Source organism: Ips typographus, linkage group LG1 (genome assembly GCF_016097725.1).
Source record: "Ips typographus isolate SLU linkage group LG1, UJ_Ityp_2.0, whole genome shotgun sequence".
In the NCBI taxonomy this organism is placed as follows: Eukaryota; Metazoa; Arthropoda; class Insecta; order Coleoptera; family Curculionidae; genus Ips; species Ips typographus.
In genome coordinates this window covers 30582733-30599687 of record NC_138422.1, presented here as the reverse complement: position 1 = coordinate 30599687, position 16955 = coordinate 30582733, and the positions used below count along the sequence as shown (strand labels likewise).

At 32.6% G+C, this 16955-nt stretch overlaps 2 protein-coding genes across 5 annotated transcripts in view; both read right to left on the bottom strand.

The window, feature by feature from the left end:
* Positions 1–14995, bottom strand: part of dgo (ankyrin repeat domain containing protein 6 diego) — a 68488-nt gene extending 53493 nt beyond the window's left edge. For all 3 annotated transcript variants that reach the window (XM_081978436.1, XM_081978755.1, XM_081978497.1), the window contains exon 1: positions 14364–14995. The gene's annotated coding sequence lies outside the window, so the exon portion shown is untranslated. The remainder of the gene's footprint in view (positions 1–14363) is intronic.
* A 1452-nt stretch (positions 14996–16447) lies between these two features.
* Positions 16448–16955, bottom strand: part of LOC145730844 (ATP synthase F(0) complex subunit k, mitochondrial-like) — a 57579-nt gene continuing 57071 nt past the window's right edge. Inside the window, exons 2-3 of one of the 2 annotated variants that reach the window (XM_081982415.1) lie at positions 16821–16926; positions 16448–16582 (exon numbers count right to left, since the gene is read on the bottom strand). In XM_081982415.1, the coding sequence (XP_081838541.1) occupies positions 16502–16582; positions 16821–16913 (174 nt within the window). In that variant the 5' untranslated portion in view covers positions 16914–16926 and the 3' untranslated portion in view covers positions 16448–16501. The remainder of the gene's footprint in view (positions 16583–16820; positions 16927–16955) is intronic. The other variant, XM_081982333.1, reaches the window with a different exon arrangement.

Sequence of the window (16955 nt, the reverse complement as noted above, 5' to 3'; positions counted from 1 at the left end):
CCCCCATGATCGGAACACCTGAAATCGTTCCAGTCATACCGAGACTCGCCTAGAATGTCATTAAAAAAATGATAGCCAATCGATCTGCATAAAATCGCAGAGGCACATATAAATCGTTCGAAAAGGCCGCTTTTCAACGTTTAATGCGTTTAATTATAGGTTTTATGGGAATATGACCGTCTTGACCATTTCATACTGAATTAAAACGGCTTATAACAACAATTACAGGACGTTAAGAACGTAACGAAATTGTCGTTGGACTTTTTTTTTTGCGCCTTCATCGATCGACCATCTCGATTCTGTTTGGATAATAATGAAGGCGGCCATGTCGGAGGTTTAGCGCTTGATTTGTGTATTTTCTTTCAGAATATTATCCTGTCGGCAACATTATAGTTTATGGACCGCAACATAGCGATCTAAAAGAACGTTGAGTGATCTACTATTATTATACCGTTTCCGTAGTCGTAGCCAGGGAAAAAGTCTACTCTGTGAACGAATGAGCAACACGTGTACTTATTTTTTGGTTTTTCAAACCCTTATAATATTAGTAAATAAAATTCCTTGGACATACAACTTTCCTGAAATGTATATTTTTTCAACCATATCACAGCAAAACATGTTAAAACTTTAAAGTTCAAATTGTTTTTGTCAACCATAACAACAGTTTAGAATAAAACGACAAAACCTAAAATATTGTTCATTTCAGACAAAACAACTGTCGACCTGATACTAGAACAGTAAAAAGGTGAACACCATAAAGAAAATTATCAAATTTAGTTATTTGATAGAACTGTTATTCTGCAGCAAAAACTATTCCAATCTTTTACTAAAAATATGAAATTTCAAGCTCAGAGTGGTTTCACCATTGATCTCACTATTCACCAGAACAACTTTAAACGACAAAATTTACTTAATTTGATCAACTCACTATGTAATTTAGGCTTAATTGAGCTAGTACCATACATATCTTACAAAACATGTGATGCTCTACAAGCATGACCGTGGTAAATTATAAAGTGATTCGTGTAAATTCCGTCACGCCACTTGGTAAAAATGTTAACGTGACCATTGTTTTGCATGGGTACTTCGGTGTTACAATGTGGTACTGCTAGGCTCATTGTGTCCAACGCAATATCCCATATTATGGTCCGCGGTACTATAGTGGTACCGACGCATGGAATGTCATTCAATGGCTCAGGTCAATTAGCTCGGGCATTATAACGTGACATAATCTTCCGTGGATATTCATTGTTTTGGAACCCAATTTATGGGTACAATTTACTTAGTATGAATAGAACAATGGAGAAATATTATGTATAGTGGTAAAACTGTTTATAATATTGTAGACACAAAGTTATAGTTAAGTAATCCAGTCAATGTTGACAGATTTTTGTGTGTGAATGCTGTAATTCGGTAAAATATAATTTAATCTCAAAACTGGATATGAGTTTGGCATAAAATTCTCTAAAACTTTTCCCAATTTACCGTCTTGAATCTCTACAAATTAACCAATTTCGGAAAAATGCGTCTCCAACCTGGACCACCGTGTACACTGTATTTCCATTAAAAATCATATAGGTTTGTTAATTGACAAAGTTGAGGGGAGTCGATTTTAATTTTTTCTGACAAATTTATATATACAGAGTATCCCAAAGATTACCTTACATATACAGGTGTGGTAAATCCAAAACCGACCATAGGAAAACCGTGTAACTGACAGAGAAACGTAGATAATTGCATGCGTGGGACAAAGACAGAAAATGAAAAAAATATCAAGTAGGCCATATTTTTAGCGCGCTGTTGCCAAACGCCGTAAGTAAGTTTGTCGGGGGTATTGAATACTTACGGCGTTTGGCAATAGCGCGCTAAAAATATGGCCTACTTGATATATTTCTTGGTTTTCTGTCTTTCTCCCGCGCATGCAATTACCTACGTTTCTCTTTCCGTTACACGGTTTTCCTATGGTCGCTTTTGGATTTACCACACCTGTATATATTTTAATTCTACTTATTTTTGGATTCTACCTCCAATAATTATACATACATACAGTTATCGGTATAAGTAATACAAAAGGTAATATTGTCCTATAAAAAATGTGACATAATAAAACAGACATACCTTTTCTTATTTTGACAGTTAAAGACTTTTTGAAATTGTTTTCAGTGTCAAAACATTCTACTTTATTCAACTAGTTAAGTAGATGATGAAAATACCATTTTGTTATTCCCTGTTTTACACTGTTTAAATACATACACGGTGGTTTAAATATAAATTTACATATTAAATATACAGGATGTATTTTCTGGTTATTACTGTGTGTGGATGTGTCCTGTTTTAATCCTTTGAACTTTGAAATTGACAAATGGTTGTTTTAGAAACAAGTAACACAACAAAAGCCCAGGAGACTATCATTCCCTCCTGGTTTTCTCATGCACAAAAACAAATTATAAAGTGTTCCAAAAAGTTTGCTCGTTTTGTTTCTATGCGACATTTAACATTGTAATGGGCCTATCCCACATATCATAAATTTTTGTTTTAATGACTGGAATCGAAAGAATAGGATCAAAAAACTAAGTTTTCATATTCTTGAAGAAAAAATTATGGTCGTAAATGTTCCTACATTAGTTTGAATTTGTCCATTAAATTTAAAAGATTGTTTTGGCGCGCATGTGACGTACGTAATTCTGGGCGATTTTATTGGCTGTTGCACGCCATCTGTTTCACTTCTTGTGGCTGATTGGTTGATAGTGTAGTACATCACCGGCGGCGGGCGTTTTAAACATGAGATTAATGTAGTTTTTATCGTCATTTTTTTTTCTATTTAGACTTAATATATTTGAAAACAAAAAAATACGGGTATAATATTTTCAATCCGTCTTTGTAGTTATGAAATAAAAAAAAATTGTGGGACAGGCCCATTAGTCACAAATAAAGTTTAGTACCGCCCATCACAAAAATTAATTAACGTTATATTCAGTGTCATCTGAAGAAAGCGGTTCTGATTACCAACTTTGATGAAAACTTGATTAAACCAGTTGCTTTCCTTTTGCAGCGTACTTTCCCAATCAACACCTCGTTAAGTCGAAGCATCTGAACAAACTATACTTTGTTTTTAGAAGTGTTTTAATTGAATGTACTTGTTGCGTACAAAACCTGATTTAATTAAGATTTTGTTGACACAGGATGTGCACATTTGACTTTCTCCTTATAATAACTTTCCAATGTTTTTTCCTAAGAAAACCAAACGAAAACTTTATTGCCTTCACATTAAGTGAAGTTTTAAGGCCCAACGGCCGTCCATTCAACGTGTAAATTAACATACCATATAAGTGTACCGGTGTATTTTTGTTTGCCAAACAATGGCAGGTAATGTTTCGTTTTATTGTATGTAAATGGGCTGGATACAGGGTGTTGCCCGAGTTCAACCTAAAATGTGCTCGTGTGTGTTAACTATAGAATGAAGGCCGAACAAGATTATTTGCCTACGATTTAATTTTAGAAAATTAAATAATATTTCATGTATCTGTAAAGATAATGCGGGGTTGGATGCGTTTATTTGTACTTTTCACTAGAGAATAATTATACGTGTCAATCAAATTACTACTATTTATTTATCTTTGAAAAAAATTCAAGGAGATGAGTTTAGTGATCTTTGATTTTGAATTTGAAAGTCTATATCAATACGACGGTGGTAAGCTTTTAAAGTTTTTCCCACAAATTGATTTGGAAAAATTTTAAGCCAGCATATGACAAAGAGTCAAAACAAAAATTTGATTTGATTTTGATTTAGCTAGACCAGAAACTAAATCTGGTTGTTTTGTGATTACTTGACATGATAGCTAGAAACTGTAATATGTATAGTATATCCTTTTTAATTATCTTACATTAATACAGATTTCATTGTATATTTCATATAAAATAAAGTTCCATTTCTTTCAAAAGTTATTATACAGGGTGGTCCAGTTTTAAGTGTCAATAATTCACCATTTGATAGCTAACGAAAAAATAAGTTGACTTTTTTTTTTTTCTGAAAAACGTTTCCTAAGGAAGATACAGTCCTCCAAATTTCAATTTAAAAAATCGTTTTATATTTTAAAACTGAACATCCAAGACTTGTGAAAGTCCAAATTTGTACTGAATAGTCTAAAAACTTTTTTACTACTAGGAATGGTCTTATGATTCGCTTTCTCAGACTGCCATCCTGGTTGAGTGTCTGAAACTGGCATTCAAGAAGTAAAAAAAGTCCGGAAATCAAGACAAAGATTGTAATGTGCATGAAACTCATTTTTTACTACTAAAAATAATATAAAAGTTGACTTTACTAGGACTAAAGAGAGTCCAAAAGTATATTTTCAAGACTTTAATTGGTGTACAACTCAATTTTCTTCAACTTTCAACAAGTCAAGAAGTAAATTAAATTTTCGGACTATTTTATTTCTAAAAATTAGTTCTCAAGATTATTATTGTAGCATTTGGTTCCAAAATTTTTTACTTTTATTACTGAAGAAACTTGACTTTTGGAAATAGTCTTAAACTCGATTTTTCAGTCTTAAAAAGCACTAAAAACAGTCTGAATTTTCTTTATTGTGACTCTACTATGAGTGTAGAAGTCAATTTAATAGTGAAGAAGCTTGAAATAACATTTTCAAGACTATGGTCAGTGGACACACTGGCTTTTAGGCCTGATAAGTCAAAAACTTTGTAAAGATAGTCTTGAAACTCGATTTGAGGCACTGAAAACAGCCTTAAAACACTAAAAACAGTCTAGTTTATTAAGAAATACCCGAATTTTTAGCACTGAGGTGTCTAGAAGTCGATTTAATAGTGACAAAGCTTGGAATGCCATTTTAAGTCTATGAAGAATGTAAAAAATGTTTTTAAGTTTGCTATGTCAATAACTTGGCGAAGATAGTCTTTAAATTCGATTTTCCAAGCTGAAAGCAGTTTTGAAGCACTAAAAATAGTCTAGAAGTCGAAGAAAATAAAAAGCAAAGTAAAAAGCACGAAAAGTTCGTTTTCAAGACAATTTTCATCAATCTAATGTCAATGTCCTGCATCTAAGACTATTTTCAAGATTAAAATATTGAAATTTGTCTTCAAATTATGAAAACTTACTTCAAATGCAAATTTTAAGCTTCTGATGTCACTTTTCATTAGTTCAGTCACATTTTGGGGTTCAAGTCAATTTTTAAGGTTTAAATGTATGAATTTGTAGTAACAAATTCTTGAAAAACTAGTTTTTATGTCTACAAGTCAATTTTTAGTATTAAAGTCTCTCGATTTGCATGAAAACTGGTAACAAACACAATTTTTAAGCTTCTGAAATTTTTATCTTTTCTAATTCAATTTTCAAAACTAAAGTCTTTTAGTTTGTCTAGAAACTATGAAAACTGGCTACAATAATATTTTTTAAGCTTCTTAAGTAAATTTTCCGTTTCCAAGACAATTTTTAAGTTGGGTTGGGTTAGTTTTGGGTCTTTGACCGTAATAACGTGTAATAAAGTGCTTGTTCCAAATTTGATCAATATTGCTCCAACGGTCTGACAGTTATGACAAAAAAAAACGATTTTTTAAACCGAAATTTGAAGGACTCTATTTTCCTTAGGAAGCACTTTTCAGGAAAATGACATAATGAATGTCAACTTATTTTTTAATTCGCTATGGATTGGTGAATTATTGACATTTTTAAAACTGGACCACCCCGTATATTTTTGGAAATAAAGTGTAATATTAACCTTATAATTTTTCGATGATGCTCTATAGTAAATGTTTTGTAATAATTGTACGAAAAAAATTGATTATCTGTTTTATTCATCATAAACAATAATTCCAATTAAAGCGATTTTCTTCTTTCCTAAAAAAAATTGAAATAAACTAGGTGTTCAACTAGTATGTTCATGAATATGTATTGAGATAAATATTACACAATATGTTGATACTGTTACTAGACACGCACCTTTTGTAATTTATTGCAAACGTTACTGATATGCATATTTAAAACTTTGCTTAGATCGATCGGTATCAATTTGCTTATCGATTGTAAATAATATATTTAAATTAATAGACGTGTTTTAACGTACAAGTTTGTTATTTTCCAATTAGCGCACGATTGATTTGTTGCCTGTTGACAACTAAATTATGAGCAGTTTACGTTTTAGATCCATTATATCGACAACGAAAACCACATGTACTACTTTCTTAGAATAAAATCGGTTAGTGCGTAAAAAGGTGTAATAAAAACAAATAATCAATATTACAAATCACTCACGATTATATAGTCCAATCAAAAAGTGGGACCAACCTGAAAAAGAAAATACCAATCATTAGTTTTACATATGCGGCTAATCTCAAAATTGATATTATTAGCATATGAATGCGAAGGAGTAAAATTATGCATGACTTTGTTCCACTTTCACCCAAAAACTCTATAACAGATGCTAGACAATTTAAAAAAAAACATGTGCGATTCTAATAAAAGCTTGTTCCTGCTAACAGAGAAGAATAAATCAGATTTAACCTAATTTTATTTATATTTCAAATGTTAGAGAATCTTGATATTACATTTTTTAAGCTCTCAACTTTCATGATCATAATAGACGCCAGTTGTACTTTTGATGTTTTAGCAAATTTTAGCACACAAGCGTTTCTTAGCAGTTACATTCAAATTATATTTAAGGGCAGAAGAACACCCTAACTTTCACCTAAGCTAAGCTGTGATTTGACTGTGACAAATCATACGCAAACGGTCACCGTCAAATTAAAACCTGCTTATGTTGGGTGTAATAGCCCCTAACCCATTTTCTTACCGAAATGCTTTTCAGATTAGATACTCTTATTGAAGGTAAAAAGAAAATTGCTATTTCATGTCCTAATCGTTTTAGCCATTTTAGAAACAGCAGAAAGTGCAAGTTTTTATACGTTGCCCAAATAATCTATTTCTAATGGATGGTTCGTTTCGAATGATTGATGGTCGTAATCCGGAGGAAGTTGAACGCACCCAAATAATCTAGTTCACGAATACATGACTTTAAATTTACTTCGCACTAGACGTAGTAAATACAATGCTAATGTTAAATAATATGCAGTTATTTATGTATAAATAGAAGGCCGAAAGTAGTCAATTGCAGCCCGCGAACAAAGTTTGAGGACAAGGTAATGATGATGCTTTCAGCCTGAATTCGTAAAATACTTTACGCAAAACTGGGCTATAACTTTAGTCAATCTAAATTTAAATTTGATAGTAAAGGTACTAATTATCTGTTCATCATGTAGTTGTCATTTTTATTGTCAGCCTTTCAATTAAACCACTATTGAAAAGATGGTGGTAAAATGTCACTTTCGGTATGCGTTCTAATGGCTCATAACTTATCAGTAGAGTCCGGATTTCTAGAAATTTAGCTTTTTGTAAATAATAAAAGCAACCAACTTTTGACATCTAATGTGAACGATTTATACAAAAACACGTCATTTGACAGATTTTGTTCATGCTTTTTTTGCTTTTTTCTTCTTTTTGTGCTTATTTTAGGTTTTTGTGCATATTTACTGCTATTTTTGTATGGTTTAACTAGTTTTTAACAAGTTTTCAAGTTTTTAAAAATAAACTAATAACTGCTTTGACAGAAAAACGCAGGAGTTTTGACGTAATCTTATTGGTTCTGTAACGTCGCACAGTAGGCCATTGGGCCAAGTGGTAATATTGACTTTTGCTGTATTGAAACGACAAAAACATGCTGCAAAATGTATAAGTATCAATTTACAAATTTAAACTGACCAAAAAATTTCCTAATTCTCCTAAAGTAGTCTAAAAAAAATTAAAAATATTCCAAAACTCTATAGAAGCTCTAAAATGCCTTACAAAAGCTTACAAAACAGACTAGAAGCTTCCAAAAGCTTTTAGAACACTAACAAATGCTTTTCAATTTATCTAAAAGCTCTCAAAATATTTCAAGACAGTCTAAAAGCTTCCGTATACTTCTAGAGCAGTAACAGCTTCAAACGTCTACAAGGTTTCAAATGCCTTAGAACCTTCAAGGATCTTGAAACTGCCCAAACACCTTACAAATGCTCCTAAATTAGTCTAAAAAGGTTTTAAAACACTGGAGAAACTCCAAAATGCTTCTCAAGCAGTCTAAAGCATTCCAAATAGTCTTCAACTAGTCTAGAAGCTCTCAAAAAGTTTCAAGGCAATCTAAAAGCTTCCGCATGCTTCAAGAGCAATTTAAAAGCTTCCAAAAGTTCAAAGTAAAATGTCTTAAAAGCAGTCCAGAAACTTCAATGCTCCGAAAGTAGTCTAAAAAGATTTCAAAACATTACAGAAACTCCAGAGCATTCGGAAGTCTTTTAAAACAGTCTAGAAGCTTCCCAAAAATCCTAGAACCGTGGAAGAGTTTCCAAATGCCTCTAAAGCCTTCCAGAACCTTCAATATGCTCTTTACAGTTCAAAACAGTTCAAAAACCTTCCAAATTATAATCTTCCGTATGCTTCTAAAGCAGTTTGAAAACTTTTAGAAGTTGAACTCAAAAATAGTAAAAAAAATTGTATCTCTGAAAGAGTTTTTGCTTTTTTAAAGCTTTTTTACAGATTTTTATGCATTTTTGGAGGAAAATGATTTTGCTTTTTAAGCGCTTTTTTTCACAATTTTAGTGCTTTTTAATCCGGACTCTACTTATCAGTAATATCTACCAGAAGAGCATAATGAACCAGGAATGATTTGATTAGCCAAGAGCAGTTCTAATTTGGAATTATAAATCACCCCTTTCATTGATTTTTGATTTTGAAAGGTAACAAACATTTTTAAAGTAACACATTTTTCTTCATTGAATTGTACATTTTGAACAATTTAGTTATAAACCTTCATTAACCACTTTATGGCTGCAGTTATGTTTATATTTGTGTTTTTTTTCCTGAAACTTTCACCATAAACAAACGATTAACGATTTCTTAAGTTAAACTAATATTACACTTTTTTATTAAGATTTTCTTGGTCTTTATACGCTTACACCACAACCAGTCACTACATCCTCCAATATAAATTTATTTACACCTGAATCGTCCAAATAAGTGGTCGTACTCAATTTAGGTGCAAATTTAATTGCCAATCGGTTCGTAAAATGAACTGTTCGCCAGTCATTTCAAAAGCGAACGAGGTCCTCAACTACTTATTTTACGAATATTTCAAGTTGTCAGATGGGTTTCCATTTCTTCGTTTATGCACCATTCGAACCATAACGAGATCTAACCGAGGTTCCGACCAACTTTTGTAGATTTAAGGCAAACCGCAACCGACCGCAACGCCACGGTAAGAAAATTACTTCGAGTGAGAAAAAATCATTTAAAGTGGTGAATTGGTCTGATTTGTGTTACTCGTTATAGAAATGAGGTTTTGAATTGATTTTTTTTTAATTGTAATCCTCAATACTCGCCAATACAAGTATTTGGTAACTTAAATATATTCGTGAAGACTGCGTCTACAAAACCAGAGATAATCAAATCTATACAGTTTAGTTCTGGTGATCTCGTCGGTCATAGAAAGAGCCCTCAGTTATTGTTTACAGTTTTACTAAAATATGGAAAGATAAGTTTTGAATTTTTGAATTAAAAGAAAAATTTCGGATGTTTCCCAACATTCGTAAGTTATTATGGTCGTGTGACCAACTGTCTAATGATGTCACATCTACGATCCACGAGACTGGCATATGTCACTCGCAACTTTACTTACTAATCGAGTATTTGCAATTGCTACTACTGTACACTCTGCTACTCTCCCTATTTTTATACCCATTTATTAACCCAAACTATAGAATGAATGCAAACTGACCTTTAAATGGCCGCAACTATGCCTAAGTACACCGACAAAACTTAAACAAGTTGCTAACCTAACTAAACGTTTAATAATAATATACACTTTCATTATTAAAACCAACTAGTTTAACCACTTACCAACACCTCTATAACCAGTAATTCCGTTTGTTTTTAAAAATTGCCTTTATTTTTTTAACGTCACCAAACCCCAACTAATTGCCTTAACCAATTTCACTAACAATTACTGTGATTATTATAATTTTGTTATTGGCGCAACAAGTCTAATTTCCTTGCTACGTTGCAAATCAAGGGAAATTACATCATAATAATAATATAGGTACTACCTTTCATAGTAGAAAGTATATACGATTCAACCAACAAGTTAATTATCGCCTAAATCATAAACAATAATACACTTGATAAACATCTAAAATAAAATGAATGCAGTATGTGTATAAGTACCATGGAAGTATTACAATCTTACTAACAAGCTTTCTCGCAAAAAGTGATTCGGCTGGTAGACATCTAATTAAAGCTCGGACTCTCCATCGTTAAAACACACACGACATCATTGGAAAAGAAAATGATAAGGATATTATACGTTTATGTCTTTTTTAAGGTAAAAACTTTATGACTTGGCTCTTTTGGCTTTTATGTTTATTCAAATTTATTCATCGGGGCTTCGGTCGAACGCCGCAGATAACTTGGAAACACGAACTGGGTTTAAAAGTTATGTTTTAATTTGTTGAAATTTATTTCGGTTTTAGATGATGTTATTGGGACGGGTTCTCAGCTATTTAGATAGCTGTGAAATTAAGATAATTTAAACTTATTGAAATTGAACATTATGAAATTATACCGCAGCGTTCCTTGTCAACTGGAAACTTAGAAACTTTAGAAACACAGTTTCAGTCTGTTCGCAAGGAAAATCTTCGTCTACTTTTTTTTGAATAACTTGAAATGGAATAATGGTAAACACTTGCAGTTTTCACTGATGTCTGATGTAGTATTTAGTTCATAACAATAATTTATAGTTTTAGTGAATGTGATAGAAAAAAAACTGCAAACAGTTTCTTTTATTTAAAAAGAGATCAAAGTTGTTAACGTAACTTTTTTTTACAAGTATTTTTAATATTTGATAAGTTATTAGTACGTTCTCTTGTGGACATTTCCCGGAACTGAAAATATTCTCTTCAAAATTTCTTTTTGAAACTGTTAAGCTCAATGATTCTACACAGGTTTCCATAGATAATCTGTTTTTTTTGAGGTCTGAGACACGCAGTGCAAAATTTCAATTTATTCACTCTAATTAAATTGATTGGTGGGATTTGACCCAGGGGTAGACCGCCGATAATTTTTTTGTACACCAAAATGCCTTTTTGTATACAAAATGCCTTGAAATACCTTTAAAGTACCTCACAATGCTTCTATTATTGCTCAAAATGCCTCTTAGTAATAATGCCTTAAAACTGCCTAAAATGCTTCATATTGCCTGGAAATACATCGAAATGCCTTTAAAGTATCACGTCACGTGGCTGTTTTTATGTCAGATTATTTAAGTAGCATGTCTGATTTTACAATTTGTACATGACATTTTGACCCTTATCAAAATGTCATAAGGACTAATAATTTAATAAAAATGGCTTTCTTTAAGACCCAATAGCTTTAAACTGATTTTTTTAAAAGTCACGTGACAGTTTTTAGGTTAGGTTAGGTGACAACGTAAAATTTTGATTTGATCTTGTGAAAAAAGCTTAAAATTGATTTTCTAAGGTCAGGTGACTGTTTTTCCAAATCCCAACAAAAAAAGATATTTTTTGTGCGGTTTAGTCTGAAATTACGGGTTATATTTTGACGTTTAAACGAATCTTCTAACTGTCATAGTAACCAGAATAGAACTGGATCACGTGACTTTGATTATTCAATTTTTGAGCTTGCAACACTGTAAAGACCAGTTGACATTGTCAAAGACAGTCACGTGAGCAATTAATAAATAAAATGTAGACAGTTCCAAAAACTTAAACTGCAAATTACACGTCACGTGACTTGGATAATTCAATTTTTGAGCTTGCAACGCTATAAAGGCCAGTTGACATTGCCAAAAACAGTCACGTGACCTTCAGAACGCAAGTTAAACGTTGGAAAATTGATAAATAAAATTTAGACAGTTGTAAAAACTTAAATTGCGAAATATACGTCACGTGACTTGGATAATTCAATTTTTGAGCTTGCAACGCTATAAAGGCCAGTTGACATTGTCAAAAACAGCCACGTGACCTTCAAATCGCAATTTAAACGTTGGAAAATTAATAAATAAAGTTTAGACAGTTGTAAAAACTTAAATTGCGAAATATACGTCACGTGACTTGGATAATTCAATTTTTGAGCTTGCAACGCTATAAAGGCCAGTTGACATTGCCAAAAACAGTCACGTGACCTTCAAAACGCAAGTTAAACGTTGGAAAATTGATAAATAAAATTTAGACAGTTGTAAAAACTTAAATTGCGAAATATACGTCACGTGACTTGGATAATTCAATTTTTGAGCTTGCAACGCTATAAAGGCCAGTTGACATTGTCAAAAACAGTCACGTGACCTTCAAATCGCAATTTAAACGTTGGAAAATTAATAAATAAAGTTTAGACAGTTGTAAAAACTTAAATTGCAAAATACACGTCACGTGACTTGGATAATTCAATTTTTGAGCTTGCAAGCTGGCTTTAAAGGTCAGTTCAAATGTTGAAAAACTGGTAAATTATTATAATAATTTGTAATGACTATTGTTTCAACTCAATATCATGTTACAAAGATTTTACCACAATATTTACATGTGCCTATGCTGTTCTGTTCAATTTTGTTGTATTGATACACTATATTCTCTACTGCAATGTAATCGTTAAAATATCGCAAAATTTCCTTTATTTAGGCTTTATTTCACTCAAATTTCAATATCACAAAACATTTTTGTACTCTCAATATACTAAATATACTCTCAAATACCTTATATACCTTAATAAAAATACCTCGAAATGCCTTGTAATTATGTTTTTAAACAAAAAATTCCGACCTAGTTTACTAGGATCTAATTAAATATGCAGGAAATTTATAGGCAACATTTTGAGAACTAGATTTGGTTCCAAAGATGTGAAATCTACTGCTGTATTACTCGTTTTTGGAAACAAGAATACCGCATTTCTTGTACTACTTTTTTCTAGCTGTAAATCCCAAATGATGTTCTATTACAAGATCGACTACCGTATAAATCAAAATTCCTTGTGCTCATAATAATTTGTAAGCCACGAATGAATTCAAATGTCATTAATCTGAAATAAAAACAAATTACAGTCCGATTCGACATACAGTCAGCCCGAAATTATTAGTTACGAAAAACAATGTAAATTACGTCTCTCCTGGATTAGTTTCAGTTTTTATTGCTTAGGTACAGCGTCTTTTAAATATACCCGCTGTATATTTAGCTACAAACAGTAATTAATAATAGGAGAGAAGGACGGAGGATGCCTCCTTACAGTGAGTTGAAACGAAACGCCGAATTATATGGCTGGTTTTACCGGTGAGTGTATGTTTTACAATGTTTACTACGTTCACATTTTGAAAACATGTAAAAACGAATTTGTTTTAGCGGAATTCCTTACAAATGGATAATTGGGAAACTTGTTTTTAATGTTTTTTTTCCATTAGTAGTTTAGTTTATAAAATAAACAATTACAGTTTTTACTTGCATTTTAAAGCTTCTAATAATTGAAAAAATATTATGACAGTAAATGTAATTACGTGGGAAGTTAGTAATAGTATTATAGGTAAAGGGTTATAATAATAAACTATTGCATTTAGATGGTATAACTCAATAATATTAGAGTAGAAAAAATTAATCTAACGTATTTTTGTGACATTACAAAAAACTATTATTTGATCACCTAACCCTCTATCAGTTGGTTAGAACTAACTAGATTAGATCCAATTAATTGGATAAAATTACTCGTTACACAAGACAACATCTGAATATACTTAAAATATGGATTTTTGCCAGGCCAATTTTTGTATCAATTTAAGTAAAAAACTTAATTTTGGATTGTCAAAAGACCGTCATACAAATTTTTGTCATATTTTTGGGCCTATAAATGCTTATAAGTCGCTTTAAAACTTTTTACCCAGATATGGTAGATACAGGTAGTTTTGTGGACATTTCTACAGTGGAAATAGAAAAAATTATTTTTTTAACATAATTTTCTGCTGTTATAAATGGAACACCTTTTACCTATATTGCAACGACATAATTATAAGTTTTCATGTACCAATAAATATGGGACTTGAAACTTCTTTTGGTTTGGCGGTAATTTTTTGATTTTTGATAAGGCGGTTCCTATTAACATAACTACAAGGAATTGCTTGTTGTTGTTTTACGGACAAAATTTTGGTTAACTGAAAAATGAACTTTAGGCCAAAAAAATCAGCATTTAAAATGGGTTACTCTCGGATGGGACACCCTGTATAACTGGTATGAGTAAAGTTAGTATCCAGAAACACCGTGCTTATACAAACCTTATCACATTCCTTGCGGTCTCAGAGTTTTTTTTAATAGTCCCTTGACTGCAGCATTAATTTCACCACATATCACTTGATCACTGCCAAGGCAACTTTCCTTAATTTAGGGCCACTTTCACCACTATAAAATAATAATGGAACCACTATAGACTTGGACGCTTTTGTTGTTAGTTAACCACCAGAACGCGTTACGTGAACGAACTATACAATCTTCACCAACTTTGATTAACAACACTTTTGGTCACTTTGCGTAACCTAATCATATATCCGACGCCTACCGCGGAGAATTATTCGTCAAGCCGACACACCTTTTGTTATTCGAAGGAACCGCGAACCAAAACTGACTGAAGATGACGATCGTGCGACCGGATTGGAAGAAACCACCCGACGCCGGTGCTTCGGCCAAGAAAAACGAAGAGAGATAGAAAATGAAGAAGAAAAAACGAAGCAGCAGACGGTTGTTCGGTTGAAACAAGTGAATGCCCCGCTGGGCTCGATGGCGCTACACGAAGGGTCGTTTCGAGGGAATGTTTTGAATATCGCGTTGCCAAAGAAACAGAGACGAAGAATAAGAGCGGAACACGGTTTCGTGAATAATGTGCGCACGGTTCGGAAGTTAAAATGTTATGTGCGAGAGCTGGTCTCTACCTATTTCGCGACCACCGTTCCCCCTTGGATTCCGATTATTTTTAGCGGGCCCCCTTTTTCTAAAAGCATCACGGGTTTTTCGCGTTTTTTTTTTTTCTAACGGGAAAGCGCCAGGCTTTTTACATGTGCTCATCAAACCTTGTAGATATTTACATCTATATGTTGTGTTGAGCCACTCTGTAACACAACTTGCGTATAGGTGTGGAAATAGTATATATTACATACTCAGGTGGAAAGTGTTTGATTTCTGTCAAGAAATAGCTCGAGATAAAGAACTTCATCTCGAGACAGAAATTAAACTTTCCACCTAGATTTGTATACTATTTTATTTTCAACCATTTATCAGACTCTAATCAAACTTTTAATAAATCAATCAGTTGAAATATTGATTTTTGGAAAAAATACTACGAAACCGTTTAAACGTGTCGGAACTCGAATTTCGCACCTGTCAAACTGACAAAGAATACTACGCACGCAGCGCAACTCAATCCCTCACAGAAGTGTTTAGATTGTAACTGGTTCACTTTCAAAAATCACTAAAATCATGATGATCCTGTGAGATTTTATTGGTTTATTGATAAATTGGCATATCAATGTCACATTCAAAACGCTGTTTGGATCTAAATTGTCAAAATTACTTGTGTAAAATCATGGTTGCTTGAATAGGTAGACTACACTTTTGAACATAGAGTATTTGCTAGATAGTTATTATTTCTCATAGTGCCCCAACATTGTGTTTTACTTGAGTGAAAATTTTCAGTAGAGTTGTTGTTTTTCAGTTAACGGGTGTTCAATACTTGTTATGGTCAGGTCGCCTATGGATGGCAATTGTCACAAAAAGCGTATGTCTTAGATAACGTTGCAAACAATTATTATATGACAGCTGTCAATCCGCCGGTTTGATTTCAAACAATATACGAACTTATCAACGGCCCTACGTTTATGCTAGAACGAGAGAACCACAGCCAACTACGACTATAACAATTATTGAACACCGGTTATTTGAGCCTTTCTTCTCGATTTTAATATTTTGCTAACCATCAGGTAATGAAGTGCAAGTGATAATAAAAACTAATCAATAATCAAATTTATAGGTATAATGTACTATGCAAAGTTACTGGCCGCATTGGATTTGACACTCCTATGAAGCCTGTAGAACAAATTTTAGGAAATGCGCGTCAAAACAAAAGGGACCACTCTAAATCCAAAATGTAAGTGCATCTTATTTATGCCACATACTAAGGCACAGTTGTACAATCGCAGTTCAAAGACCTGTTCAGTTGAACTTTTCCATAAGAAATGCTTTGCTGTCAAAGTGACATTTCTGACATAAAAGATTGAACCACTATTGTACCTAGACCTTATCCAGTAACAAGCAACTAATAGTAATTGGTAACTACTTTCTTCAATTCATGTAGATGAAAAATAAAATAAACATTTAAACTTATTTATTACAATAATAAAACTATGGAAACTACATGTTAGCTCTAAGCTGCGGCCTTCTTGGAAGGTTTAAGGTAGAAGTATAGACCCAAAACCGCGAGACTGGCATAAGTGGCCATTGCAACCTAGAGGAAATAAATATCATAAAGTATCACATAAATATTTAGGCACAAATATAAATATAACTATTAAAATATAACTTGTAAAAAAATTGGACTACAATTTTTAGGTTATATTGAAATAGTTGAGAGTTGGGCGTCAAGGCCCACTTGACTTTATTAAACATTAACAACAGTCCGGATTAAACAAATTTCCAGAATAGTGCAGAAATACAACCGGTTATGCAACAGAATGTGAACTCACATTTGCACGTCCCCGTGTCGTTAAACTGTTGAAGTACTTGGAGATTCCGGTCAATTTAGCTGCCTCTGGGGGGTCTTCGTGTCCGCCTGACATATTGCTAAAAACTAGTGAAACAAATTAAATTTTCAACAATAT